This window comes from Centrocercus urophasianus, unplaced genomic scaffold (assembly GCF_019232065.1).
Source record: "Centrocercus urophasianus isolate 14NV4802_14NV808 unplaced genomic scaffold, USGS_Curo_1.0 seq_32, whole genome shotgun sequence".
Lineage (NCBI taxonomy): Eukaryota > Metazoa > Chordata > Aves > Galliformes > Phasianidae > Centrocercus > Centrocercus urophasianus.
The window spans coordinates 5,329,086-5,356,129 of record NW_024884889.1 but is presented as its reverse complement, the minus strand read 5'-3'; the positions used below and the strand labels follow the sequence as shown (position 1 = coordinate 5,356,129).

General features: G+C 38.6%; 1 protein-coding gene across 2 annotated transcripts in view; it reads right to left on the bottom strand.

The window, feature by feature from the left end:
• The window catches only part of DDX60 (DExD/H-box helicase 60), a 41,464-nt gene extending 15,330 nt beyond the window's left edge, over positions 1 to 26,134 (bottom strand). The window contains exons 1-25 of one of the 2 annotated variants that reach the window (XM_042829721.1): positions 26,089 to 26,134; positions 25,563 to 25,605; positions 23,673 to 24,050; positions 23,479 to 23,548; positions 20,405 to 20,582; positions 19,274 to 19,615; positions 18,458 to 18,565; positions 17,202 to 17,363; positions 16,514 to 16,672; positions 15,868 to 16,009; positions 14,256 to 14,417; positions 13,014 to 13,116; positions 12,231 to 12,346; positions 9,237 to 9,397; positions 7,918 to 8,170; positions 6,914 to 7,077; positions 5,730 to 5,885; positions 4,603 to 4,752; positions 3,673 to 3,792; positions 2,619 to 2,714; positions 1,823 to 1,938; positions 1,187 to 1,332; positions 896 to 1,005; positions 691 to 795; positions 475 to 603 (exon numbers count right to left, since the gene is read on the bottom strand). In XM_042829721.1, coding sequence (XP_042685655.1) covers positions 475 to 603; positions 691 to 795; positions 896 to 1,005; positions 1,187 to 1,332; positions 1,823 to 1,938; positions 2,619 to 2,714; positions 3,673 to 3,792; positions 4,603 to 4,752; positions 5,730 to 5,885; positions 6,914 to 7,077; positions 7,918 to 8,170; positions 9,237 to 9,397; positions 12,231 to 12,346; positions 13,014 to 13,116; positions 14,256 to 14,417; positions 15,868 to 16,009; positions 16,514 to 16,672; positions 17,202 to 17,363; positions 18,458 to 18,565; positions 19,274 to 19,615; positions 20,405 to 20,582; positions 23,479 to 23,548; positions 23,673 to 24,036 — 3,612 coding nt within the window. In that variant the 5' untranslated portion in view covers positions 24,037 to 24,050; positions 25,563 to 25,605; positions 26,089 to 26,134. Of the gene's footprint in view, positions 1 to 474; positions 604 to 690; positions 796 to 895; positions 1,006 to 1,186; positions 1,333 to 1,822; positions 1,939 to 2,618; positions 2,715 to 3,672; positions 3,793 to 4,602; positions 4,753 to 5,729; positions 5,886 to 6,913; positions 7,078 to 7,917; positions 8,171 to 9,236; positions 9,398 to 12,230; positions 12,347 to 13,013; positions 13,117 to 14,255; positions 14,418 to 15,867; positions 16,010 to 16,513; positions 16,673 to 17,201; positions 17,364 to 18,457; positions 18,566 to 19,273; positions 19,616 to 20,404; positions 20,583 to 23,478; positions 23,549 to 23,672; positions 24,073 to 25,562; positions 25,606 to 26,088 lie in introns of those variants that run through there. The other variant, XM_042829722.1, reaches the window with a different exon arrangement.
• Positions 26,135 to 27,044: the final 910 nt, after the last annotated feature.

Sequence of the window (27,044 nt, the reverse complement as noted above, 5' to 3'; positions counted from 1 at the left end):
CGTTCTTTCTTTTATACTTATTTTTGATTCAGAACCTCCTTACACTTCTTTTTATAATATAACAACATACACCAAAGACTTGATCTTTCACCCATTGCTTTATCTTCTACGTAGAAAGTTTTCACAAAAAGTTTCAAATGAGCAGCTAAATGAGAAACAAAAGAGGTAGACTGAAGTAGCAGAACAGTGGTACAATACTGTTACTGGTGTAGGTACCTGAAGTAATCAGAACTTCAAATTTTGTGTCAATACCAGACATCTGATTCCCTGAGAATCTTGTGAAAACATAACCTTGAAAAAGCTTATCAAATTCCACTAATCTTAGTGCTTCTCTTTTAGCACAACAGTAGTTAATACTAATAAAAAGTGTCGAAGTAGAAGCTCCCGTAATTATTATGAAATAATTTCAATTATGCTGTAATTACATTACATCTGCACATAAGCTTAAAAATGCACTCCTCTAACAATAGTTACCTTCTGTCTTTGTCCAACTACAATCCAGTTGCTTAACTCTTTCTTCAGTTCCTGTTCATATTTCCTCACATCCATCTTTTTTATCACTACCTTATTCTTGAAGGAGACAAATTCCTCAGGATCCATCTCCTTGAAAACAACATCATTATAAAACACAGCATGTACTTGACCTAGTTATTACTTCTACATTTCCTGTCTGCAGCTCTTTAGACCCACCTGTGCCCTTGGCCACTTCTGCCAGACTTTCACCATTGTGTCATACAGCTGAACGCTCTCCCTTGGAGACAGGGAAAGATCTGAAGGAATACCATAGTTCTCAATCTGCAAGGAGTTAAAAAAAAAATAAAGAAAATAATCAGCTTGCAGTCTTGCATTCAGTGCAACGTTTGAGAAACATTTTTGTCATCAGTGCAATACTTACATGATTGACTGTTAATGCAGCACAAGGGTGAAAATGTTCAATGACAAAACCACTGCCCGTTAGAGAACACACATGCTTCTCCAAATCATTGTATCTTTCTTCATACAGGACTGTGAAGAGACAAAAATACAATTGTTTGTTTTTAAAAGTACTTACAACTGCAATACTTATTTTTGAAATATAAATATCTACGTCTATATTTACATTATTACCTTCATGCAGTATGATTAAAGTAATAGCAAAAAGGACACTACATTCATTTATTAGTTAGATGAACATTCCAATACTCACCTAGTCTAACACGGTATGATTTTTTCTGTTCTTTTACTGTAGATCTTCCTTTATACTTCCCTGCAAAATTCTTCTCTGAGTCGGTAGAGCTTCCTTCTATTTTATTATCAGCACACTGCCAATACCTTTTCACAGACTGTAGCCACCTTCAAGAATAAAAGTCGTAAAATTTTTCTTCAAAATATTTTTAAGAACTACATAGGAATTACAACTTTCTTCTGTTTCTCCTACAGAATTTCCAGTCTTTCACCATCTCAGAGGTATTTTACCCAGCTTATCCCAGGGTGCTGCTCATAAATGTGGCATAGCACCATCACACACATACATGCACACATATGCATATAGTGACAGTGTTTTACTTGACTGGTGATAGACAAGGATACTTATTTGGTTTTGGCAAACCAAATAGATTCAAAAGCATCCTAAATTCTTCTGCCCAGCTCATTTAAAGAGCCATAGGTAATAGCAATGCCTATTCTCACTGCAGAGAGTAAAGAGTTACATAACTTAGTGTCAATTATGTACAATAAATAAAAACAATTCCAACTCTGCCTCTTGATAGAAATTGAGAGCTGTTTAAGACAACTCAAATCCAGTTTAAATAAGCTCTTGTGAATCTAAAATCTCCAAGCATACTCAGTCAGGTGATCTGGATTACTGATAGTAGCAGAGAGAGCCAAAAATGGGCACCGAATTGTTACCAGAAGATGCTCCCAAACCTCTGCTCCAATTTCACCACCAAGACAATGAATCTGTATTTTCAGGAAAAGAAAAAGAATTGAAACAAAGAAAATAAGTGTTCCTTCTCAAAGTGAACCCAAGAAGAGTTGCTTCACTACAGTTTTCCTACAGAACTTCGAGAAGAACATTACTGAACACTTTTTACACTCTAACAACAGTGAGATGCAACTGAAATGGATACATCTCTCTCCAGACCTCACTGGACAGTTAAACAGCCTATATTTCAATACTGTTTTCACAGTACGTAGTCTAGATATTTAGCAATTAATCTGATATACAAGAAAGAATCCAGCACAAATTTTAATTACAGCAAGATTAATCATCATTAATCAGAAAACTGGCAAATATGTGACAAGAAAAATGAATGATTCAAGCCTGCAGTACCTCCAGATTCCAATTTCAACTCTAAAGCTACAGTGATGGCCTTCAGTTTTTCAAATGACTGGAATAAGAGAAACATAAGGGGAATTCCTGTTAACTTTCATTGAACCTTAAGTCCCCTTAAGGACTACCAGAGGATTCAGATCTTGCATTGTAATACGTGAAGTTCGTCAGGTAACAATAAAAGCAAGCGAGTCAAAAATAATAGTTCTAAAGTTTTTGCCAGCTATCCTGTATGTAATGAATTGAATTGTTGACTTCTTTCCTCTGCTTTTTCATTTCACAATTGATGACTATTGAATATACACACCTCATCAAATATAATGTATTGTATTCGTTTGGTCCAACTCTGGCGATGAGGAGACAGCATCAGAATTTCTAAACACTGAGGTACAGTCACTAGTATCTAGAAATAGAAGTTTGTTAAGTGTTATTTTCAAGTAAATTGGCTAATCAAACGTAATAGGATAGACTGCATGCTGAAAAAAATTCCAATGAAATACCTAATTACTTTTAAGGTAGGCAAAAAACAAGTAATTTTTCACTCCTGCGTTCTAGAAACGCAAGAAAGAGGATGCAGAGGACTCCAGGCTTGTCAACTTCAGCTTGATCCCTGGGGAACCATTAACCCTTGAAACCATTTCCAGGCACAAGAAAGACAACAAAGCCATTAGGAGTAGTCAGCATGCCTTCACCATCCTTCAAGAGGCAATCATGCCTGACCAACCTGATAAAATTGTACTATGATGTAACTGTGCTGGAAGGTGAGGAGAGAGGATATCATTTAACGGTGAGATCTTACCTGATCCTTCTCAAAGTATATAAATATAAAGAGAGTACGTGAAGAAGAGAGGAGAGGGCTCTTTTCAGTGGTGTCCACCAACAGGACACGAGGCAATGGGCATAAAGTAAAATATTGAACCATCTGTTCAAATTTTCCACTGTGAGACTTACTGAAAAAAAAAAGAAAAAAAAAAGGCATGCTCCCCTTAAAAAAAAAAAAAAAAAAAAAAAAAATCAGCCTATCATCAAATTTTATAAATAATAGGAAAAGTCACGCCATCATGAAAATAATGAAAAAAAAAAAAAACCACCTCCTTCATTTGTCTGCATTTACTTCAGATGCATGCCTGAGACCAAGGGATTCAGAGGTTGTTCAATGGCATATCCTCTAAGGATGAACAGGCACGTTTGTGTGCACCAAAGTGAAGGTTCCTGGTGAGCAGTACAAGCATCTTTAGATTTTTTCTGAGCTTTGTATTTAGTGATGGTACAACCATTACAATGAAAGTTATTATTTTCAGGAGCCAGATGGAGTGCAGAAGTCACTACTATTCTGTGTTAAAACACCCATAAAAACATACCTGAGAATTCATGACGTCGTGGCGATAATCTCGTGTGAAGACTCCACACACCACCAATCCATCCGGAAGTTTCTTGGTGAACCGACTGTATACAGATCCCACCACTTGGTTTACAAGTGCCTTAAGTGAAGCAAGTCATTGATAAAACTAAACAGCGTACGCCTGAAGGCATTTGATATTACATACAAGTATCTAGTTTGGGCACTAATGTTAATATGTGAAATTATCATGTACTGTGTAATGTATTATCAACTTTGAACAGATATAGTTCTTGATGTTCAGTTATACTTGTGCTTGCAAAGCACTTGAAATGAGTTATGTAGTATTACTTCTGTATCATGATGATTTTTAGAGCTGCTAACAATAAAAAAAAAAAAAAAAGATGTTGTGCTGTGTCTACAAGCTATAAGTTAACACCGCACTAAGTTTCGGAAGAAGTTAGGACACTGTGTCTCAGCTTTTAAGTCCATTTCTAACCAGCAGAATAGAATTTGCATTTAAAAAAAAAAATAATAATAATACCACAACAGGCAAGAGTTTCACAAGATTCTTCTTGACGTTCCCTAAGAGTTCTCTCATTTGGAAAGAAATTACTTGCTTGATCATTGTTCTATTCCAATATCACTTTCACATACTGTTTATATGCTTTCACTACTCTCACCGTTTTCTAAACACTCTGCTTCTAAGGACTTGAATACATATTGGTGTTCCTGACCTTACAACAGCTATATATACAGCAACAGACAAATATAAATCCTACACGAACATAATCGTTTTCAAGATTCTTTGTTAATGTTCTTAATTACACATTTACGATTAAAAGAAGACATACAACCACTAAATAAGTGTAATAAGTTACTCCCAGTGGTTTTAGAATTATACTGAAAGATGGAGTCAACGTATAGAATACGTAGTAGGACATAGCCTTACCTTTGTAGGAGCAACATAGACAACTACTCCTTCATCACTTGTTTTCAGAACTTTCTCCATGCAATAATAGGAAGCATATGTTTTCCCTGATGATGTGGGAGCAACTATCACTGCAGACTCGTTATTATCCACAGCATCAAGAAGTTCTCGCTACAAGAAGAGTAGTAATTTAAATCCAAGTGTCTTGTTAATATGTTCTCACTGAGTGAAACAGCTCTGTGAGAAAGGCTTTTTTTAAACATACAGACTTCTAATAGCAATTTGGGACTACTGGAGGTCAAAGTTAACCTAGTTGTTTTATGGCTGTATTTATTTCCCCCCTTCAGACGGTTAGCAGAAAAAGCAGAACTAACAATTCTGACTTGCTGGTTTCCATTATTTACTCCAACAGATACTGATACCACAACACTTGCATTCCAAAACTGGGAATTTTAAAACAAAAAATAAAGCCGGTTAACTCAGTGTATAATTTAGATTCAAAAACTTCATTGTTGTTTTACAAAGCACTACTTTTTATTGCATTGTACTATTAACTCAGTACTGTTAAATTCTCTCTTATGATCTTCACATACATTGTTTATTAATTGGTTTTCTTCTCTACTACCGTATTCGTCCATGCTTTCTCAACAGGTCTGTTAAAGGATGGAAGGAAGAATATTAAAAGGAAAAATTAGTGGTATCACTATCAATATATATACACCATCTTTCAAGTTGCTCCTCAAGCAAGTGACTTGTTTGTAGATACCAGAAAAGTGGCAAATTTAGCTGACCTCCCCAACCTAACAATAAAAAGACTTCAGTTAGATTTGCTGCTGTTTGAAGAAAGTTTTTTTCTCATCTGACACTGTAAGCCGTTCCTTACAGGCAAGTAAGGAGAACAGTAGCTTGAACTAATCATCAGATATTGAGCAGAAGCTCATGGACCTGGCATTACATATGTTGAATGCCTTCAGCTAAGCTCTTCGTTGCAAAGCCCTCAGTACAAACAGAACTCTTACAAAGTAATGTGCTGTCTTCGTTAAGCTTAGAGAAACACTACTTTTCACAAGTAGGATAATAATGACTATTTTTAAATGAAACAAGGTCACTTCCAATAACTCTACGTACAAATGGATTTGCTTCAATACCTGCCACGTGTCTGGTATGAAGTGTTCCACTCGGGGATCTGGATCATTCCTCTCTTCTCTGAGCAAGTAATAGTCCATGTATTGCAGCTGAAAGCGAGCTGGTCCCACCTCAATATCATAGTTGCTTCTACTCCGATCATCCCTTCCTTCTCTCATCTGTAAGGTCATATCGAATTTCAAAAAGACTCTGAAAATGTTATGTTTTTTCCCCCCTCTGTGGAATTCAGCTTTGAAAATGTATGAAATTGTAGGTGATTTTTAAACAACTTTGTCTGTTGTAGCCTAGTGTCAGAGTCATATCTGGAGGCTACATGTTTGTAATTAATGTCTTCCAGCAGCCGCTGTTGTGGTTGCTTTTGTTGCGAGATAAGCTAACAAAACGATCTAGCAGACAGAGCTTGGCTTCCTTGAGCTACTGTAGGTACATACTTCTCACACTATACTTCTTTTTCTCTTCTTGAGCCTGCTGTGACTGTGCAAGGAATCCAAGCTAGGGAAAGAAACGTATTATAAAGACTAACTGTTATTCTAAATTTTGTAAAGCTTTCAGTTCTGATGTATGGTATGCACATTCTACTTAAGGAATAAAAATTTTGTTATTCATAAATGTGTGTGATTACATAACCAATCCTGAAAGCTGACTACCAAAGCATAACACATTACAACATAGAATCATAGAATCGCTTAGGTCGGAAAAGACCTTAAAGATCATCAAGTCCAACCACAACCCAACCATGCTGCCCTAACTCTAACAGCCCTCTGCTGAGTCATGTCCCTGAGCACCACATCCAAACGGTTCTTAAACACATCCAGGGATAGGGACTCAACCACATCCCTGGGCAGCCTATTCCAGGCTTAACAACTCTTTCTGTAAAGAAGTTTTTCCTGACATCCAACCTAAACCTCCCCTGGCACAACTTGAGGCCATTTCCCCTCGTCCTGTCACCTGTCACCAGTGAGAAGAGACCAACCCCGCTCTCTCTGTAAGCACCTTTCAGATACTGGAAGAGAGCAATAAGGTCTCCCATCAGCCTCTTCTCCGTTAGATCAAACAGATCCAATTCCTGTCGCTGCTCCTCAAAGGAGGCATTCTCCAAGCCCTGTAGCAGCCTTGTTACTCATCTTCAGACCTATTCCAGAAGGCTAAAAAATCACATGAAGCTATACGAAGACTAGAAAGTTACCTGGCCAGTCAGAGTACGTGCCAAATTCTCAAATCCAAGAAGTTGTAGATACTGACTCAGCTTCTGCAAGTGTGATTTCTCCAAAAGATCATGATATTTTTCGAGGAGTATATGAATTCTCCTCATAACTTGGACAGCAATGCTTAAGTCTTCAGGTTTGCTTCCTTTCAAAAACAAAACAAAAAAAAAAAAAAAAAAACAAAAAAACAAAAACTTCAGTAGTTATTTGACAGCTAACTGTATCATTGGGAGTCTTCTTATATTAGGTATTTTTAGAGCAGATCTTATCCAACCAGCCATGTTTATGGCAACTTAAAAATACAATTAGAGACTACCACAGCATAACTCACACAGGGCAGCCGCTGTCGAACAGCAAGCATCCAAACAAATCTAACTCGCTATTAAAGGAAGTTGTACTTCATACATATATTTGGTAACAGAAGCTCCCCAGTTTCTTCACTGACTCAGGTTTATTACTCAATCCTATTAGCTGCATATTTCCCTCTAATATTTACAGGTCACCCCAGTATATTTCCAGCAGCGAGACTGGATTCTCTAAACCAAAAGGATAGACTGGATAAGTTGATTCCAGTGAGACTGAAGACAGCAGAAGACAACATAGATTTCGGTGATAATCAGCATTATTCAGATTGTGAGTTTACTCAGTCAGCTACTTAACAATCCATCTCAATATAGTCATACTGTAGTGTGCATAACTCATACTCATTCAAGATAAATACAATAAATCATGTATGTAATGTTTAAAAGGAAAAACAGAAAAATAGCTGAAATCTATTTTCAGCAGATTGTTTGTGTCTCCTTTGAGCGATTTTGAAATTGCAGATAGGAATTAATGCCTGCCAACACTTAAAAGCACCATTACTGCTCCCAGGACAAGAGAGTATTTAAATACCTTTATTCCTACTGAGAAAGTACAGATGCACTCACTTAATAGGCTGAGGTGAGCGCAAGCTGAACATTGAGCATGCACTTGGTTATCATACCTTGTTTTCTGCAGTGTTTTTTCCATGCTTCCACACAGGCTGACAATCCTGATATTTCTATGCTGAATTTCACAGATTTACTTTTAACTGTCTTGAGAAACTTTTCCAATTTATTTATTCCAACTGTCAGATTCTCTTTTATTTCCTTCTCCATTGGTATCTGCAAGGTTTTCCATTGCTCCTGTTCTTTCTTTTCTTCTTTAGCTTTTAGTCGCCTGTTGTTTTCGTCCATAATTATTTCTGCTTTGCTTTTCTATGCAAAGAAATTTCAAAATTAATCACAATTATGTGGAAACATCATCTGAAAAAACTAATCCATAAACACAGGATATATTATAGTTTGCAATTCACCTTCGTGGTACATCATCATTTGGCAGCTCTTGAAATTATTATTCAATTCTGAAGGAGACTATTTCTGAATCACAGCATGCTGCTCAAAAGCTTACCTATTCTTTACTTTAGATATCAATAAACACTATCATCACAAGTAGTCTAAAAGCACACAGACATGGAAAAAATAAATAGCAGATACCTGAGGATTTTGTTTGTTTGTTTTTGTTTGGTTGTGTTTTTTTTGTTTGTTTTTGTTTTTTGTTTTTGTTTTTTTGTTTGTTTGTTTGTTTTTTTACTTACAGTAATAGTAATTGTAGTAACAAGGGTTTTTTTTAAATGCATTAAATAAAATTAAATAAAATTCAGAGTTCCATCTTGAACAAAATTATTCTATATATGGTTTATAGATGATAATCTAAACCTTACAGTACAATACTTAATAATGAAGTATTATTTAAATTCCTATCACTCACTCCTGTTCATTAGTGTGCAAGTACATACCCTGTGATGTCTGAAAAAGTTCTTAGGTAGAACAAACAGCAATATTTACAGAACCTTTCATGAGGACTATTTCCAAATGATGGAGGAAAATAAACAACCGAACAATGAATTTCACAGTACTGCTCAGTACTTTCTTACAGTAAAATAAAATTTATTAACTGCAGTTTCCTCCATTCCACATTCCAGTACTAGCCAAGAGCCAAAACCCACCAGCCTTCACAAACTTGGTATTTATTACTTTTCTTTATTTATGCCTCTTAAAAATTCATTGCCACTATTCCCAAAGAGAAACAAATTTTCTCTTTCCAATTAGACAATTTATAGTACAAAATAATTAAGTTTCCCCAGCTAACAATGTGACACATTTAAAGTATAATATTTCATTTCTGGCATTCAAATAGTAGAAATGGTTTGGGGTTTTTTCTCTTTTTTTTTTTTTTGATAATATAAAATAGATTTGGAAAGAACAATTTGCATATACTCACGCGTATTTTAGTCTTCTTCACAGCACCAGCAGCCTTCCCTGGAGCATCCTTTTGGCATACAATAAACTTGGAAGAGCTACCTTCCAACGTGCTTCCGTACAAACGATGAAAAGTCTGAAGCTTTTGAATTTGTTTTCTTTCATATGCATCTTTGGACTTTGCTGCAAATAAGCACAACTGATTCAAAGCTACACAAACACAATTTTAGTCTACACTATTTCCAAGAAAAGTTAACTGAGCAAAGAGCTTGCAAACGTACTGCACAATTAATGAATATTAAGATGTTACAAATACAAAATAAGCAAGAGAGTTTGGCAAAGCAGATTATGACAACAGAAAGAAAACAGATTAAAAAGCTTTCCTCTATCCTGGGCTCACTTACAAAACTCCAGCAGAGCAGATCTCTAGAAGAGATCCTTCTCCACTGGTAGCCAGCTCTTCAATGGGTCTAGAAGGGGGGCAGCCAGGCTCCACCCCTTCCTGCAGCACAGGAGAATTGCCTTCACCTGTGCTCCTCTGGCTGACTCATGGCTCTCCTCAGGTGATCAATCAGAGGTTCAGACCCTGACTCAGCAGTTCCCATACATGTACACATGGCAAAAATTCTTCACTGACTCAAAGACAAAATCACCTATCAAAAGAGGCTTGCTACTAAGACTCACAGAATGGTACTTTGAATTATCCGAGAAGTAAGTCATAGACTCAAATTCAAACTTCAGGCAAACATCAAAAGTTATTGAAAAACTTAATAAGCAGGAAACCAATTGACTGTTTGAGCACACAGTCAAGGAAAATGAGAAGGTGCCTTCAAAAGGCAATTAAATAATCAAAGACCTCTGTGAAAGCAAGGCTCTCATCAAAACATAAATAACGCTGCTGGAAGAAAACTTTTGCTACTCAATATTGAGCACATAGATATTTCTGCACTCAAGTCATTGAGTCACAGAATGGTTTGGGTTGGAAGGGACCTTTAAGATCTTCTAGTTTCAACCCTTACTATAGGCAAGGACACCTCCCACTAGACCAGATGGCTCACAGCCCCATCCAGCCTGGCCTTGAATACTTCCAGGAACTGGGCATTCACAGCCTCTCTGGGCAACCTGTACCAGCATCTCACTGCCTTCACAGTAGACAATTTCTTCCTAACATCCAGTCTCAAGCTCCCCTCTTCCTGTTCAAAGAGGATTCCCCTCATCCTGCTGCTACCTGCTCTTACGAAAAGCCCCTCCCCAGCTTTTCTGTAGGCACCCCTGAAGTATTTCGTATGAACACCGAGGTTGCACTAGAACTCCAAGATCATCCAACCTGAACCTCTTCCAGCACATTAAGGCCATTGCCTCCTGTACTAGTGCTAGTTACTTGGGAGAAGAGGCCAACCCCCACCTTGCCACAACCTCCCTTCAGGAAGTTGCAGGGAGAGATAAGATCTCCCCTGAGCCTCCTCTTCTCCACACTAAACAATCCCCACTCCTTCAGCTGCACTTCTCTGAAGATGCTCCAAGGCCTCAATGTCTTTCTTCCAGTGAAGGACCCATAATGGAACACAGCATAGAAGCTGCAGACTCACCAGTACCAAGTACAGAGGGATGATCATCTCCCTGCTTCTACACTATTTCTGATACAAGCCAGGATGCTATTATCCTTCTAGGCCACACTGCTGGTTTGTGTTCAACCAGTTGTTAACAAATACCCTTACATTGTTCTCCTCTGCACAGCTCTCCAGCCACTCCCAAGCCTGTAGTACTGTACAAGATATTTCTCTGTACTTTAAGAAAAAAAAAAAGTTAAGTTCTGAATGCGACAATCCATCTTGGAAGGTCTTGCTGTTTTGTGCAAGATGGAGATGATACAAGCCAGCGTTCAGAGAACTCATACAAAATGTGGAAGAGGAAGGATGTTAGCAGGGGACATAAACTTTCAACTCCAATACCATGGAGGATGCACTAGTTACTCTTCTGCAGGTTATACTAGAAGTGACTGCTCTCCAAATTTCTGGTTGGAAACCACAGTGTAAATAAGAATGAAAAAACTACCCTACCAGAAGGTGCAAAAACTTAAAAGAAACTATAATATGTAACATTAATAATTAAGAGACAAATAACTTATTCTTTTACGTATGTTCGCAAATGATATGATTGCCTATGCATGTGCATTGCCAACACTGAAGTTGATTTTGCCCATATATGATTTTACTTAATAACCATTATACAAACAAGAGATTTATACACTAAACTGCAGATGCACAAGAAGTTTGCTAATAAGTAGTTCAGAAGCAGTTTGCAATCACGAGGGAATGTACCACAAACACCTGAACAATGCTCCATTATACCCCATAGAGCTTTAAAAAATACAATGCATATAAATACTGCAAAACATCAGCATAAGTATAATTCAGCTGCTTTGGCACACGCTTAAACGACTGCGAACTCGTGCGTTGCAATACATAGACATGAGTTTTTCGATCTCATTCAATTAAAAGCTACAGCACCTCCTTTCCTAGGATAAATAGCATCGTCTTCAGAGAACTGAAATTCAATTTTACTTCTTTAACCCTACGTCCCTGAAAAAAAAAAGAACATGTATATGCAGACATAGAGACCTTCTCCATCCGGAAGTTGTCCATGGCTCAGGGTCGGTCAAGATACCAGGAGAATCTACCAGCTGCTGAGGAAATTGAGTCAGTGTTCACTTACTTGGTTTTATTTTTTGGCATTCTTAGCTTTGGTGACATTAAGAAATCCCAATCCACCTTGGATTGAGAATGGAGAGCAACTTTATTTCAATAAAGTCATCGGAATCCTTTCCATCCTGATTGGAGGACATATTCTCAGCCTTAATTAACCATGAGTAACTCCTAAGTTCTTCCAGCTCTTTCTTCTTTTTCTTCATCTCTTCCTTTTCCGTTACATTATGTAACCAACACTCCTCTAAGTATTTTCCTTTAAGTTGTTTCTTAACTCAGACAAATGGACAGGTTTCATTAGCATTTCTTACCATCTGCACTGCATGGCACTCGTTCATATTCCTCAGTCAGCGGTCTGCCAGAATGCCAGTGGTGAAGCTCATCAAATTCTTTGTACTTAGCAAGTGAAGCAACTACAGGATCATTGCTAAAACATGAAACAGTGCAGAAAATAAAATGGGTTTTGGCATCTCTAATGCAATGTTCACAACATATAAGAAAACCCCGATGTTTATCAGAAGACTTTCACAGTGTCAGATAGCCATGATAGGGCTTCATCCTACTCCAGTTTGCCAAGATAGTTTCTCAGAAAGATCTGGTAACAAATTAACACTGCATTTTTCCCCACTTACTTTCTTGCAGTTAAATCACAATACAACTCAACTACATAACTCACAGAAACACATCAGTTTTCCCCAACTGGCTGAAAATAATTTGTGTACACAACCCACCCTCATAAATAGCACAGTGGGGCAAACGGTAAGAGAGATTACCCTTCACTTCTATGCAGTATTGTTATTCCACTTTTTTCTGTTCCTGGAAACCATCTGAGCTATGCAATTTAGGAGGAGACCTTTTAGATACTAGAATAAGAATCTTAAAGGCCAACACAAAAGCATAACTGATCAGAAAATAAGACGACAGGTTCTTACTCATTCTTGTTCTGAAGCTCCTGTTATTATTTAGATTAATCATCGCAGCAAAAGCATTTGTGAACTTGCACAAATTGAGCATAGTACTGATGTACGGTGCAGGGGAGTGGGAAACGAGCCCCTATGATCTTACAACATTACAAACAGAATTCATATATGTACCTTTTCAAAACAGGTAGGTCTTTCAAAACATCACCAGCATATTCTTCGACAAGATCAGATTTCAATGGGATTAGTCCTATATCAGGAAGTTTTTCACCACAGACTTTACAAAACAAAAAGAGAATGAACAGTGTCTGATTAAACATATGTACAATTTCATACCATGCCTTCAAATTTCTGTCAGAATGCAATAAAAAAGAAATTAAAAAAAGCAGAACATAGAAGTAAGCAGCAATTCACCAGTTCCCCTGTTTCTTTCCTGAACGCTACAACCCACCCCATCTCACAAGCATCCACTTTCCTGAGCCGATACAGAAGCAGGCAATAGAAATGCTGTCCAAGAAGAAGCCTTCATGTGTAAAGGCAACAATGAAAATTGTTGTTGTGGGTCACTAAAGTGCCCACGTGACAGCCACAGCTAGCTGAAAAACATCCATAGACCTCTGTGGATTTACGCTCCCATCTGATCAAGTTCTTACCAACCGACCCTTTTTAAGATCTATACAGTTTCATGTTGTACACGAACATTTCCAAGGGTAACAAAAACATTTCTTCACAAATGTGAGAAAACAGTCAAAAATACCTGCCTATTTCTTCCAGATATACAGAATAGACACATAGTTCCATAAAAACAAGTTGTCTGTGAGTCCAGTATGCCCTTTCCCAACTACAGGCTACTCAAAAGGGTCAAAGTATAACTTAAGACAATGTAAGTCACATTTCTGAAACATTCAAGGATAACAATGTAACATACACCAATGGCTACACATTCCACTACCTTAGGGAGACAAATCTTCAATTCACTGCGTTTTCTCCTCTCACATCTGCCAAATACCTGCGGAACCATACGCTAACATGTACAACAAAGTCAGTTTTAATGCAGAATAATGAGTGCATGCCACTTAACTACGATCATTCATTATGCCTTTACTATTGTATGTCTCACACTAGCCACAACGTTTTTTACAATGCATGCAACAGATCTGGGCTAGCAAACACTAGAGCTAAAAGTAAGTAGTTGTGAAGTCAGTAACAATACTTGTTCTGTCTACAGCGGAGTCAGAATTTCAGCCATAAGGGTGAAATCCGCCAGATTTACTAGTGGGATGAAAGGAAAGAGGATCCACCAATAACAGGTTAGTTTTGGTGATCAGGATAAAATAAGATCACTACTTCCAAAACTTGCAGTGACAGCAATGACAGCTGTATTTATAACCATTTAATTTGCGGACTTTTCAGTACCTCTGAATGATGTCTGCTGGTGATCAATAAATACTTGAGAAGTGTTTCGTATTGGGAAAGCATCTCCAAAATCGTAGTTCACAGTCAGTTTGGTTACAGCGTTCCATAAAAACCTGTATTCTTCATCCATTTCTTCCCCCAGTTCCTTTTGGAACTCCAATCCTAAACAAAAGAGGGGAAAAAAAAAAAAAGAAAAAAAAAAAAAAAAAAAAGAGAGATTAGAAAAGAAAGAAGGGAGAGGAAATAAATTAGGAGCATCACAACTGTAGTTTCCTTAAACAGAAACTCCTCATCCTCCTGATTTACTTGTGCAGCATCAGGCACAGAATTCAACTCCATCCGAGTCTTTGGAAATTGGAATAAATGAGAACAGGATAACACACATCATCAGTTTCCATTAGGTATAAGAAAAAGTATTTTGTACAGAAATCCAAGTTTAGGCTGTTCATGGAATCCCACAGTTAAAGAAAAGTTAAATCTATGTTACAGCTGAAAAAGATTGAATGTAAAAAAATAGGAAAAGAAACAAACAAGGAAGGAATGCTCCTCTGTATCCAAAGATTAAGGTTCACAGGAAGAATTCCACAGAGGAAGGATCTCCTGAAAGAAACTCTTCCTCCTGGCGGTCAGCCTTAAATGGGATCTAGGAGAGGTGCAGCCAGGCTTCACCCCTTCTGGTCACACAGCTGAATTACCTTCACCTGTGCTTCCAGGGCTGACTCAGTCCTTTCCCAGGTGATCAATCAGTGGTTCAGGCCATAACTCAACATTTGCCATACACCTTTCTTTCACCTCCTGCAGGGCAGGATCTCGAATTCAGAATTTTATTTTTAGCGCTCAATAAATATTAGAAATCATATATTCTTAATTCCTGTTTCCTTTAAAAAATCCTCTGCCTTTGCTTTACAGAGGTGCATGCAGAACATCTTATGAGTTGATACAGAAAGCTCTCTTTTACTGTCGGACAAACTGACTGCCAGTGCACGTTACAGAAGATGACAGGTAAACAGAATTACTGTGAAAGTAATTTTGATACAAAACATTTTTCACAGCCTCTTGCTCTGTCGGTTGTCTTGAACATTTTTGTTTTATTTTCAACACATACAATAATGTTCTTAAAGTTTCAACTCCCAAATACATGTATGTACAAGACAATATCAGATTTTGTCTGATACCAATGAACCAATCTCTGTCTGAACCAATCTCATCATGAGATAAAAAATACTTCAGATATCACTGTGGCAGTATGGATATAATCCAGTCTCCATTCTGAGTATGGTGCACTACAACTTCAAAATAGAAACTGGCTTTTAAACAATAATGGAGAATACTCAGTAACAGTGGCCCAGAATCCTTATGCTTTCTTTCACTAAGTACACTGAAGGTAGGACAGGGGAAGGCATTGTGAATGACTTCTGGTGAGATAATTGTGTGTGATTTTTTTAGACTTGGCTATGAAAAGTGTTTCCCTATTGTTCCATAAAACGTATCCATTATCATACAGATAATTAAAAAATTATGATCTATGCTTGTAAAAGCATTTTCATTTACATTCTGCAGCTTAATAACGTTAGAAATGCGCAAAAGAAAACTGCTTAACAAAGATAAATACCTTCAGAGTATTCGATCTCATAATAATGTGCAAGATTTCTGAGCAGCGAATCATCATTTAAGTCAGGCAGGTAAGTTAAATCCAGTTTCCAACCATCTGTATCACTTAGCTGTTTCAGAACAAAATGTGCACACATCTGTTGCTGTTGAGATAGAGCCATCGGTTAGCTGTTGTGGAACGCCATTTCATGTGGAGGGATCAAAGCATCTCTTAAATAAAGTTAATTACTACAGGTTTTATTGTCATGCAAATCAACGTGTCTTTAACGTTACTTCTCTGGAATCAGGGAGCAATTTAGTAGCACAGTTCTAGACAACTGCCTTCACAGCTCTCTTTCACAATAATACAAAGGTTGGCCATAGGACTCCCCATAGTGGCTAAGGGTCCATCTAGTCCAGTATTCTAGTACCAGGGCTGGCCAGCTGCAGATGCCTATTCATTGGTCACTACACTGCGATATTCCCCCAAACACTCTCTTAGCCCCACCGATTTGTAGCTTACCAGACTCCCGAACCAGACGAGATTTCTTTTTAGTGGTTACATTAAATCCTTTGATCTCATCAGACTACTAAAACAACAAGAAAACTGAAAACCGAAATGGTAAATGCATCAAATGATGGGAGAAGCAAGACAGTTGTGTGCGTACCATTTTTATTAAGGGCAAAACTTGTTTAGTCCAGCGGGATTGCATGATCCTCATCTGAGCTCTCTGAGAAAGAGGCATATGCAGAAGAAATACTGTTGTAAGACACTGCATTCTACAGAGGTCAGTGGCTTCTTCTGGAGATAGTGGTTTACTTCTTTCCTGTTGAGAGATGATGGAAAATAAAGTTGAACACAGCAATCCATCTGTGCTTATCACTAGCAGTTCAGCCATATCGATGTAGGTATCCTTTAGTCCACTGAAAATGACTCTCACACAATATTACTGACGTACTGCTTCTGCGTTAAAAAACAAGGCTTCTAGTATGGGCACAAAAGTGATACCATGACTGTTTGGATGTAGAAAGACACCTTCCTCCTGAAATGTCTTGCTTATATGAGGAAAAGCATATTCTCCTGTGAAGTCTACTGGATAAAACGTAAACAATGAGTTCAACAACATTCTACAGTAAAACATGCCATGGAAGTAATCACTCTTAAGGTATAACTCTCCCCTGGAATAGCCACTGTTGCATGGGGCACAGTAATACCCACAGACAGATGACGCTCCTTACGCTCCTTCGGAGAAGCTGTAGCCCTACTAATTGTCTGAACCAGACTCCTCCTAGTTGCAAGCAAAAGGAAGCAGATGGCCATGTTAAGGCCTGATAAGATGTTTCAAAACTTCTTACTCTTTCTGATTGCTCCGGTTTTGCTCCCAAGGAAGCACGTGTACTTTCCAGCACATCACTGTACAGTTTTAATCCCACTGCACAAGTAAGAACGCAGATCACACGACGAATGTCAGATCCTTCAGGCCACAGTTTTTTCAACAGAAGGACAGTCTGGTAAACCTGCAGTCACAAATTACCAAAACAAAGTGGACAACTCTTATCTTTTACAGAGTTCCATCACAGACGAAAAACTATATGAAAAATGCTATGAAAACTATAGAGGAAAAGTGCACAGAATCGCACAGAACTGCCACTTTTGTCATCTCCATGAGTGCATCAATGGCTCTGGAACTCCCAGCTGCCAATAGATCTCCACCAACCCCACCTATGGTCTTGGACTCCATTTCAGACCCCAGGGCCAGAGGCAGAGACAGGGCTAGAGCTGCCACAATGTCTCCAGCTGCTCAGCTCCTAGCTGGGATGTAAGGACAGGCCCTGGCTATAGGGCCCTACCTTGAGGCCCTTAGGGCATCTCCTGCAGCCTCCTGCACACAGACAACAGCTGCCTGTCCTCCCTGTGCCCCAGTGCTTCCTTTCTCCTCAAGTATCAGGAGCTGGCCTCAAGAAAAATAGTTACAATAAAATGAAATGGCCACAGCAGGCAGGCAGCTGCGTTCCTCTTACTGACTTTAAGATGCCTGCAAGCAACGACATTGTTTTTCTAAACTGAAAATTCAGCTTGCTTAACTCAATTCCATTCCCTTTCAAGCCCAAGGAAGCCTTGCTGTTCCTATCAACGGGAGCAGAAGCAGAGTCATAAAATGGTCAGGGAAAAGGCAAAAGTATATTATGCACCAAAAGCAATAATCATTCTACAAGAATTTTTTTTCCTTTTTTTTTTTTTTTTTTTTTTAAGTTAAAATATTCTAAGACTAGATTAAAGAATGAGCCTGTTTCCATCTTCTACAAGACAAAACTAGTTGCCACAACAGAAACACCCCACGAGCAGCATCCTCCCGATCAAACTCCAGCTGAAGTATCCTACTTCAGTGAACCATAAAAGAAGAAATAACTTCAGTCCACTGTAAAGAAGAGTGGGCACAGAGAGAACCTTCCCATCCTCAGGGTATCAATTCAGAATAAGTAAGAGAGCCCCCCATTCAGATAGGAGAAAATTTTAGTTAAAGGAATGGAGCAAGGCAGTCAGCCTGAGGAAGGAAGAAAAAACAAAAACAAAAACACCACCACTAGAAGGGTGAAAGAGGTCAAATTACCTCATTTTTTATGCTTTTCAGGCTCAGCTTGAGAGGTCCATACAGGTACACGGACGGTTCTTTGTACCTGACTATGGCTTCACAGGCACACCGCAGATCTTTTTCATACTAAAAAGTGCAGAAGGCAAATCATGTGCAGAAGTCAGTTGATACAGAGCACCAGGGACTTCCAGCCACATTAACAGAAGACATTCAGACAGACAACAAACCTCACCAACCAAGAAATACTTACTCTAAATAAAAACCCCTAAACATTACAATTCTCAATTAAATCCTAGTCTTCCCTGATATATTAAAAGTCAGTTAAGACTTAAGAATTTGTGCCAATCACAATATATTCCTGTTGAGACTTTCAAGATAATTAAACGAGCCATCAGCGCATTATGATTTTAATATATTGTATGGGAACTGCTGAGTCACGGCCTGAACCTCTGATTGATCACCTGAGGCGAGCCATGAGTCAGCCAGAGGAGCACAGGTGAAGGCAATTCCTAGACCTATTTAAGAGCTGGCTACCAGTGGGGAAGGATCTCTTCTGGACATCACCCCTCTTGGTGTCTTCTGGTGAGCTCAGCTGAAGGGTAAGCTCTTCCACTAATTCTTTTTTGTGATTGTTGTTTACTTTGCCTAATTCTCTTGATTACATTGTAATCATAACATCTTGATATCTATTGATTACACAATTATATTGTAATTGTAATATCTCGATTATACATATATAAAATATCATATGTATAATGTATAATTTTAATTAAATCTGTTATGTACACCTAGCATCCTTATTTCAAACCAACAAGGAAGCTGTTTTTAACTTACCTTTTGAAAAAAGATTCTGTGTTTCCACATACTCTGAAGATAATATCCGTAAACTCTAAGAGTGTCGTATTCCTGTCCAAAAGCATGTACAACATTGATTTTCTTTGACAGTGAATGAGCAATAAAAATAGTCAGATAGTTGGTTTGGACAGATGTCAGTCCTATGTCAGATATGATGATGAAATATGGATAGGATTTCTTCAGAAAAATCTCCCATTGTGGTGAAAAACAACTGGAAAATTCTGTGTGAACGGAGATGCACGTGTTGTGCTTCAGATGTTCTATTAATGCAGTACGTAAGAAAAGAAACTGAGGTTTCTGCAAGTACATCTGTTCTACATCCTGGGGAAAACAAAAACAATGAAATTATTCGGCTACATTCCAGTAAATCATATTCAAATTCTGATCATATAAATACTATGCAAGCATATATTCAAATTTTATTTACAGTTTCTGAAGTGTTAGAATGTTCTTCCATATAACACATCATTAAGGTTCTTCCGTACACTGCGAGTCATTTTGCTCTAGTCCTGTCTAGCAATTTCAACCAAAATTAATTTTCAGACATATAAATCTTTAAGAGTTTCCAACTTCGCATGATGCTAGAAAATCGTGCTGAAAATCATCCACAAGGCAACGAGTATAGCACACCAGCCATTCTTGGATGATCATAGAATCAGAGAATCACCAAGGTTGGAACAGACATAAAAGCTCATCCAGTCCAACCGTTCACCTATCACCAATAGCTCTCACTAAACCACGTCCCTCAACACAACATCCAGCCTTTCTTTGAACACCCCCAGGGTCTGTGACTCCACCACCTCCCTGGGCAGTCCGTAATGATTTAATGGTAGATTGCATAGTGAAAAAATGGTATGACTTATAGTACTAATTTATAAATTGTTGGTGAAAAAAAAAAACAAAACAAATTCCATACAAAAGCAAGAGATGGAGGAAAAAAAGAAAAAAAAAAAAAAAAAAAAACAACCTGATGTTATTTCTGGTGAATGTCATTTGTCGTCTTATTTACTGACACACTCATGTTTCCCCCGACTGATTATACTCAAACAGTTGCTTTTGAAAGACTGCAGTGGTATAAATAGCAAACAAATAACGTGACTCATTCGTTACCTTGAAGAAAACAATGATGTATTTTGCTCCTTTTTGAGTGAAATCGTGCAGAAAGCATTCAATCAGGTAAAATAGCGTTAGATGTTGTACTTCCTCATTTAGGAACATAAGAAGTAAGGAATCCCCGTCTATCACAAAGAATTCAGACTCAACAAAGTCTTTTAACAGACTGACAAACCTGAAAGACAAGGAAATAGCATGTACGTGCTGTTACCCCAAGTTGTGGTTACAGGACGGAAGAAACTTGCTTAATAGTAGCTTTTAAAATAAAGATTGTCGTTAATTAAATCCACTAAATATTAAATGTATGAAATAAATCCGCGGAAAACCGTTTTTTTCTTGGATCTCAGCCTAGCTCCAGGGAGCTTGAGCTCCTTTCAGTGATTGTGAAAGCAACTCTCTCCTCTACAACTCTGAATTCTTTTGTAGCATCTGAAGCTTCCGCGACTTACGCAGCACCTCTTGCCCACGTTTGCTTCTCCAGAAGTTTGCTCTGTATAGAAATATCACCCAGTGTGGGATACAGATAGTCGTTGTACTGCTAACGAGCTGCAAAACTCAACAATAAACGGCGGCGGACGGAAACACCCACAAGGCGCCAAGCCTTTGCACGTTACCAGACTCGTTTGCGCGGGAAAACTGGGGTGAGGCGCGGGAATAAAAGGCTCTGAGCACCTGCAACAAAAGTCCTTTGTGAGAGTGAAAAGGAGCTGGAAAAAACACAGGCTGAGGAAGGCGAAGTGGAGCGACGTGTAACGGAGATGTCCTTGCCGAGAAGAGAGGTGAGGGATCTGGAAAAATGCATTGGGAAACAGAGATAGCAGGGAAGTAAGGAAATTGGGAAGGACAACAGCATCTGTTACTGTCACCGCACTAGAACAGGGCCTGAGCACCTAGAGATTCCCTCAGGGAAGAGGTAAGGGAGCTTGGAAGGGCTCAGGGAGAGTTTCGCTCCCACTGGACTGAAAGCAGCTGGGGAAGCGGGGTAAAGAAGTTTATTTCCTGGTGCCTCTTACTCTTGATGGCACATCAAGAACAATTCAGGACCTGGCAGGACCCAGGATAAGGCTGTAGCTGTAGAAACCTTCCTGTATTTTGTTTTGTAGAGAGATCTAATTCAGTGGTTTGTTCTATTTTGCGGGCAGGTGTTCCATATGGGCTCAGTATGGGGCACTGGCCACGCAGATGCGGAGCACAAGTGGAAAAAACCCTGCAGACCCTGAGAAGAATAAAAGCAGGACGGAGCCTGCAATGGGTGAGTAAGGAGAAATGCACTCTGAAGTAGGGGATACCCTGCTGGCACTGCCTATTGCATCCAAGTCGTTTCAGTTTGCTGTCTCTCAGGAGTCCATAAATAATACTACATTAGCTTGGAAAGTTTCCATTTCCCACTTATGGAATTGTCAAAAATAAAATGCCTGTGTGAGTGCGTATGTATCAACTCAAAAAATCATACCTTCTATGTAACACTTATGTTTAGCGTGTTATCAGCTGAGGCTTTGATTGAGTTATGGTGATTATGTTATTAATACAGTCAGTGCTATTGTTTTATAGTGTGGTAATAGATTGCTAATAAACAAAAAAGGGGAAGTGTGGGTAGGAGCCCTCATGAAAGAATAGCTAAAGCATGTTACATTCTTAATTTACTAAATTGGTGGACAACAGAGGGCCCCCCAGTTTACATGTGCTTTGGCCAAAATCTCAGCACCAGCTGTAACGTGATCACTGCGCTTCCAGCAGTGGTTTGGACGCTCAAGTCACACTTGGTTTGTCAAGCTGCCTCACCAAGGAATCATTAGAACTGGAATCGTTGGGAATTGGTTAACATGGACTTATTCTTTGTATTCTAAAGAGCCCATCGTTTGTTCAGCGCGTTAATTTTGGTTTGCTGCTTTTAGAATTGTTTCTGAACTGTGCTGCTTTTCCTATTAATAGAAAAGGGGGAGATGTGGGATAAAGATGGTCGTTGTATTGCTAACATTTGATAACATTTGTCTTAATAAGTCTTAAGCCGGACAAATCCTGTTCACTGTGACAATGGTAGTACAATCGGGCACTATCTAAGTAGTTTTGAATACACCTTAGAACTGATTGCGTTCCCCTGCTCTCTCAGTACCTGTGAAAGGCTGGGGATATTATATTTTTTGTTGTTTTGTTTTGTTTTACACCGGGACAGACCAAATAGGCAAAAGAACTTTCACAGGTCCAGATGAACAAGCAAGTCTTTCCAGTAAAGGTTCTCCTTTTTGATGTTTGTGTGCTACATATTACTATGTAATATGCAGTGTAATAGGTAAGATTGCAATGCTACTACATATTATCGGAACAACCATACTCTAATGTTAAGATTCTGCTTATTTTCTTCAAGGTTGTTGAAACTGTCTGATACACAATTGTCTGATACACCTCGCCTCTGATCCACACTTAAGATACAGCTTGTCTTTTTGACTGGGATCGAAAGGCTCTGTTTGTACACCCTGACTATTTGTACACCATGACCCTGATATGAGATAGAAGGAGCAAGAACAAAGCTATGTAAACCTATCTCATACATTTAAATGGTCTGCCTTTAATTAATGCTAATCTCGTTGACACTGACTCAGCTGCAGAAGCAGAGAAGGCATTTCATTGTCTACATGGACTGCGCTTCACTTAATTCTTTTCAGCGTTGAAGGGGGAAAGGAATCTGGAGTTGCATGAAGCGTAAGAGGCACAGCAGGTATATATGATGCAGAAAAATTTGTAAAGAAAAATGTATTAAATAAAAAAACATATGATGAGATATGCTCAAAAAAGTAGGATGGAGAATGTGAAAAAAGGGCTATAGTTGAAATTGTGGGTCAGCTCACAAAGCGTGCAGTCAGTCTCTAATCTTGGAGAATTTTATTACATTAAGGATCTTCCTTCATGTTGCTAAGAGGATTAATTCCTAAACATGCCCTAGATCTGCAGGTTTTTTGCAAACCTAGGTGACAATAACACTAGGGGATAATACACCGTGATGTCTAAGAAGTTCAAAGAAACTGTTTCCATTACATTTAACTCTTTCTTTCAGTGAACTCCACTGTACTTACGATGCTTTTGATAGAGATGGCCATATGTTTTGCTTCAATTTCATCAGAATTTCATGATGCTTTCTTATTTCTAAAAGAAACAGATATGGTTATTGATAGAACCATAACCCACCAATTAATTGCGAAAGAGCCAAAAGGTAGGATACAGCAAGAAGAAAATTGGATCCAAGTTTAAAATGGCAGCAGCTCCTTACCAGGGTTTTGGGAATCCAGTTTATTCTGGAGAACTGTGAAATCTCTGCTTTCATTTTCTGATTCATGCTGTATCACTTCATCAGTGGTCGAGATACAATAAGTTTCACCATGATCCTGGTCTTCAGCTTCTTTTTCCCTTTCTTCCTTTTCTTTAAGCATCTGCACAACAGCTGCTTCTTTATCGTGATTGGCTGCATCCTCCTCACCACTGTCACTCGTACTCTCACGCTCTTTGTCTTCCTCAGTTGCAGTGAAGTTTATTTTCTCACTATCAACACACTCGCTGTCGTTATCATCACTATCAGCACTCTCATTTGAATAATAAGGAGCAGCCTTCTTCAAATTATCTTCTGCAGAATTCATCGCTGATCTTGATTCTAGTAACCACAAAAGAAAATTCTGAAGAATCAAGAGAGAACATTCAGGAAATATGGTAAAATCTGTGGCTTGTGCTACTAAGTTATCTACTTCATAATCAGACTGGAAGGACATCTGAAGAAAAATCAGAAAGCACTTCATGATCATCCCTATGAGACATGTTTTTCTTTTTAAACTCATAAATGTTTTTATGAAGGATATGGAAAGTATCAGCTTTTGTCACTGCTGAAGTCTGCCAAAGAAGAGCAAGACGATTACACATTTGCTTTTTGCTGTCCATTTGAGGATCCTTGGTGGGGTTAATCATAAATGGCCATATTGTGCTATGGCTATATTGTTGTGTACAGATACGGCATGCTCCGAGGAATGATCCCCATGTCTGAGTGACTTGTATACACTTTGCACTTGCTACTCCGCTCTCAAATAGACCAACAACATTTCCATTGCATGAAGCATTGATCATAGTTTGTTATCAAACCCATTTCTTTTAACTTTTTTTGTCTTCTTTTTTCCAGTGGTAAGATTATTAAATCTCACATAATCATACAACTGTACGAGTTAGGATAACTCTTCCCATTACAAGGTCAAGGTATTCTGTTCCTCTGAGTTAAAGAACAACAGAACAAAGAGCAGCTTGAGATAACTTTGCATGCTTCCTGCCACATCACTTTTGTTCTTTCAAACTTTTCTTTCTCCAGTTTCCATCCAGTTAATAGCCTTATGCAGTAATTTTTGTTGCAATACTCAACAATGCATTACTTATAGGCATTAGGTATATTTGTCATTCACTATTCTAAAACCATGAAAAAACTATTTTATCCTTCGATCTCATTTCTAGCTTCAGAGCTTTTTGAAAAAAAAAAAAAAAGAAAAATTAAATCACAAGCTCCGTTTTTCAGATCTCATGAACTCAGACCAAAACTAGGCTGAAATTCTCTTCTTGATTTCTACCTTGCTTTAGTTTGAATTCCTACAAAACAAATAAATATATACATGTATGCATACGTATATATGTGCTTATATATGATATACATGCATGTGTGTATATATGTATACGTACACATGTAAATATGAACACGTATCTATACAAGCATATATATATTTATATATTAGTATATATATACACTAAGATAAGCTATATGTTAGTACATGTCTGTATATACATGTCTATACATGTCTATATAAATGTATGAAAGAATCATATCCATTTTTTCTGCATTTTAGTGGTATCTACTTGTAAAATAACATTAGCACAGTGCTATATTATAGTGATGTGCTTAATGCAACTTGAATTTGAACTTTAACACCAATTTTCAATAAATGTAAGCTGTTCATCTGCATACAGCTACGCAGTTCCCTCTTCTGCATCTGCATACATACTTTTTGTCAAGGTAGCAATAAGCCTGATACTTTTCATCGCTTTCTTATTTACAATGAAAAGGCCATATCAAAGGCCTGAGAACATTATTCTCAGTATAATCATATTTTTGATAGCTGAAATAGTTACTTACCTAGAAATTGTCAATCATTACTTCGTGAGTTTCCTTTCTATATCTGAAATATAAAGTCGAATGTTTTCAAAGAAAGCAGAACCATATCATGTATAAACGTTACAGACTGCCACATTTCCTTTCAAAAAAAAAAAAAAATAGAGAGAAAAGAAAAAGATTCCAACACTTCACTGCACTAGCATTTTTCTATAGCACATATGATTACATCTGAAGTATCCAGAGCCATGGTGTGGGCAAACAAAACTAGCTGGCTCAGACCCTGCCTCTACCACCTCCATGGTGCTCTTGGGCAAGCTGTTGAAAATTTCATCCAGCCCTAAATCCAACTCCAACCACACTCCAATGCAAACTCAGCGCCAGCTCAAGCTCTCATTCCCTGCCCCAAAGTTAAACTCCAGTCCTAGACCCAGCACCATTCTCATCCCCCAAACTAACCATAAGCCAAACCTCAACCCTGTAACCTTATCCCCAATCCTAAGTGCAAGCCCATCCACAGCCTCCAACAAAGCCCCCGCCAGCACTGTACCTGCTGCCACTCACTGCTCACTGCACCGCCAGGCAGCTGCTGCTTTTGAAGAGCAGTCACCGCCTATTCCAACTGCTTTCGGTTTCTATTCCCGATGTCAGTTTCATGTTTCTTTTCTTATGTGCTTGAAGGCTGAGTCACTGAATACAGCACTGTAAAGCGTCGTTAGAATGTCTTTGTTTAAGTTAGTTTGCACTTTTCAGATCTTGGTTGCTTCAGATATGGGTCCAAAAGAAGGTGATCAGGGGACTGGAGCACCTCCCCTACGAAGACAGGCTAAGGGAGCTGGGCTAGTTCAGCCTGCAGAAAAGAAAGCTGCGGGGTGACCTCACTGCAGCCTTTCAGCACCTAAAGGGAGCCTACAAACAGGAGGGGAATCAACTCTTTGAAAGGGTAGATAACGGCAGGACAAGGGGAAATGGTTTTAAGTTGAGGAAGGGGAGATTTAGGTTGGACGTCAGGGGGAAATTCTTTACAGAGAGAGTGGTGAGGTGCTGGAACAGCTGACCAGAGAGGCTGTGGATGCCCCATCCATCCCTGGAGGTGTTCAAGGCCAGGTTGGATGGGGCCCTGGGCAGCCTGGGCTGGTATTAAATGGGGAGGTTGGTGGCCCTGTGTGTGGCAGGGGGTTGGAGAATCATGATCCTTGAGGTCCTGGCCAACCCTGGCCATTCGGTGATTCTGTCATTCTGTGAAAATCCATTACTGCCTTACTTAAGAATATTGCTATGGTACGTAGCAGTACACAGTGCAGAACATGGTAATTCCTATATCTGCCCCTTTAGTTACTGCAGTGCACTCCTACCAGCCTGTAAGAAATTCCATATAGCATAAACGAACAGATCTATTTTACATATTTTTGCATTTCCAACAACTCCTTTAGCAAGAACAGCGCTGGATCCATAAACCCATGTTTAAAATGTTGAAGCCTCAATTCGTGAGGGAACTTGGGTACC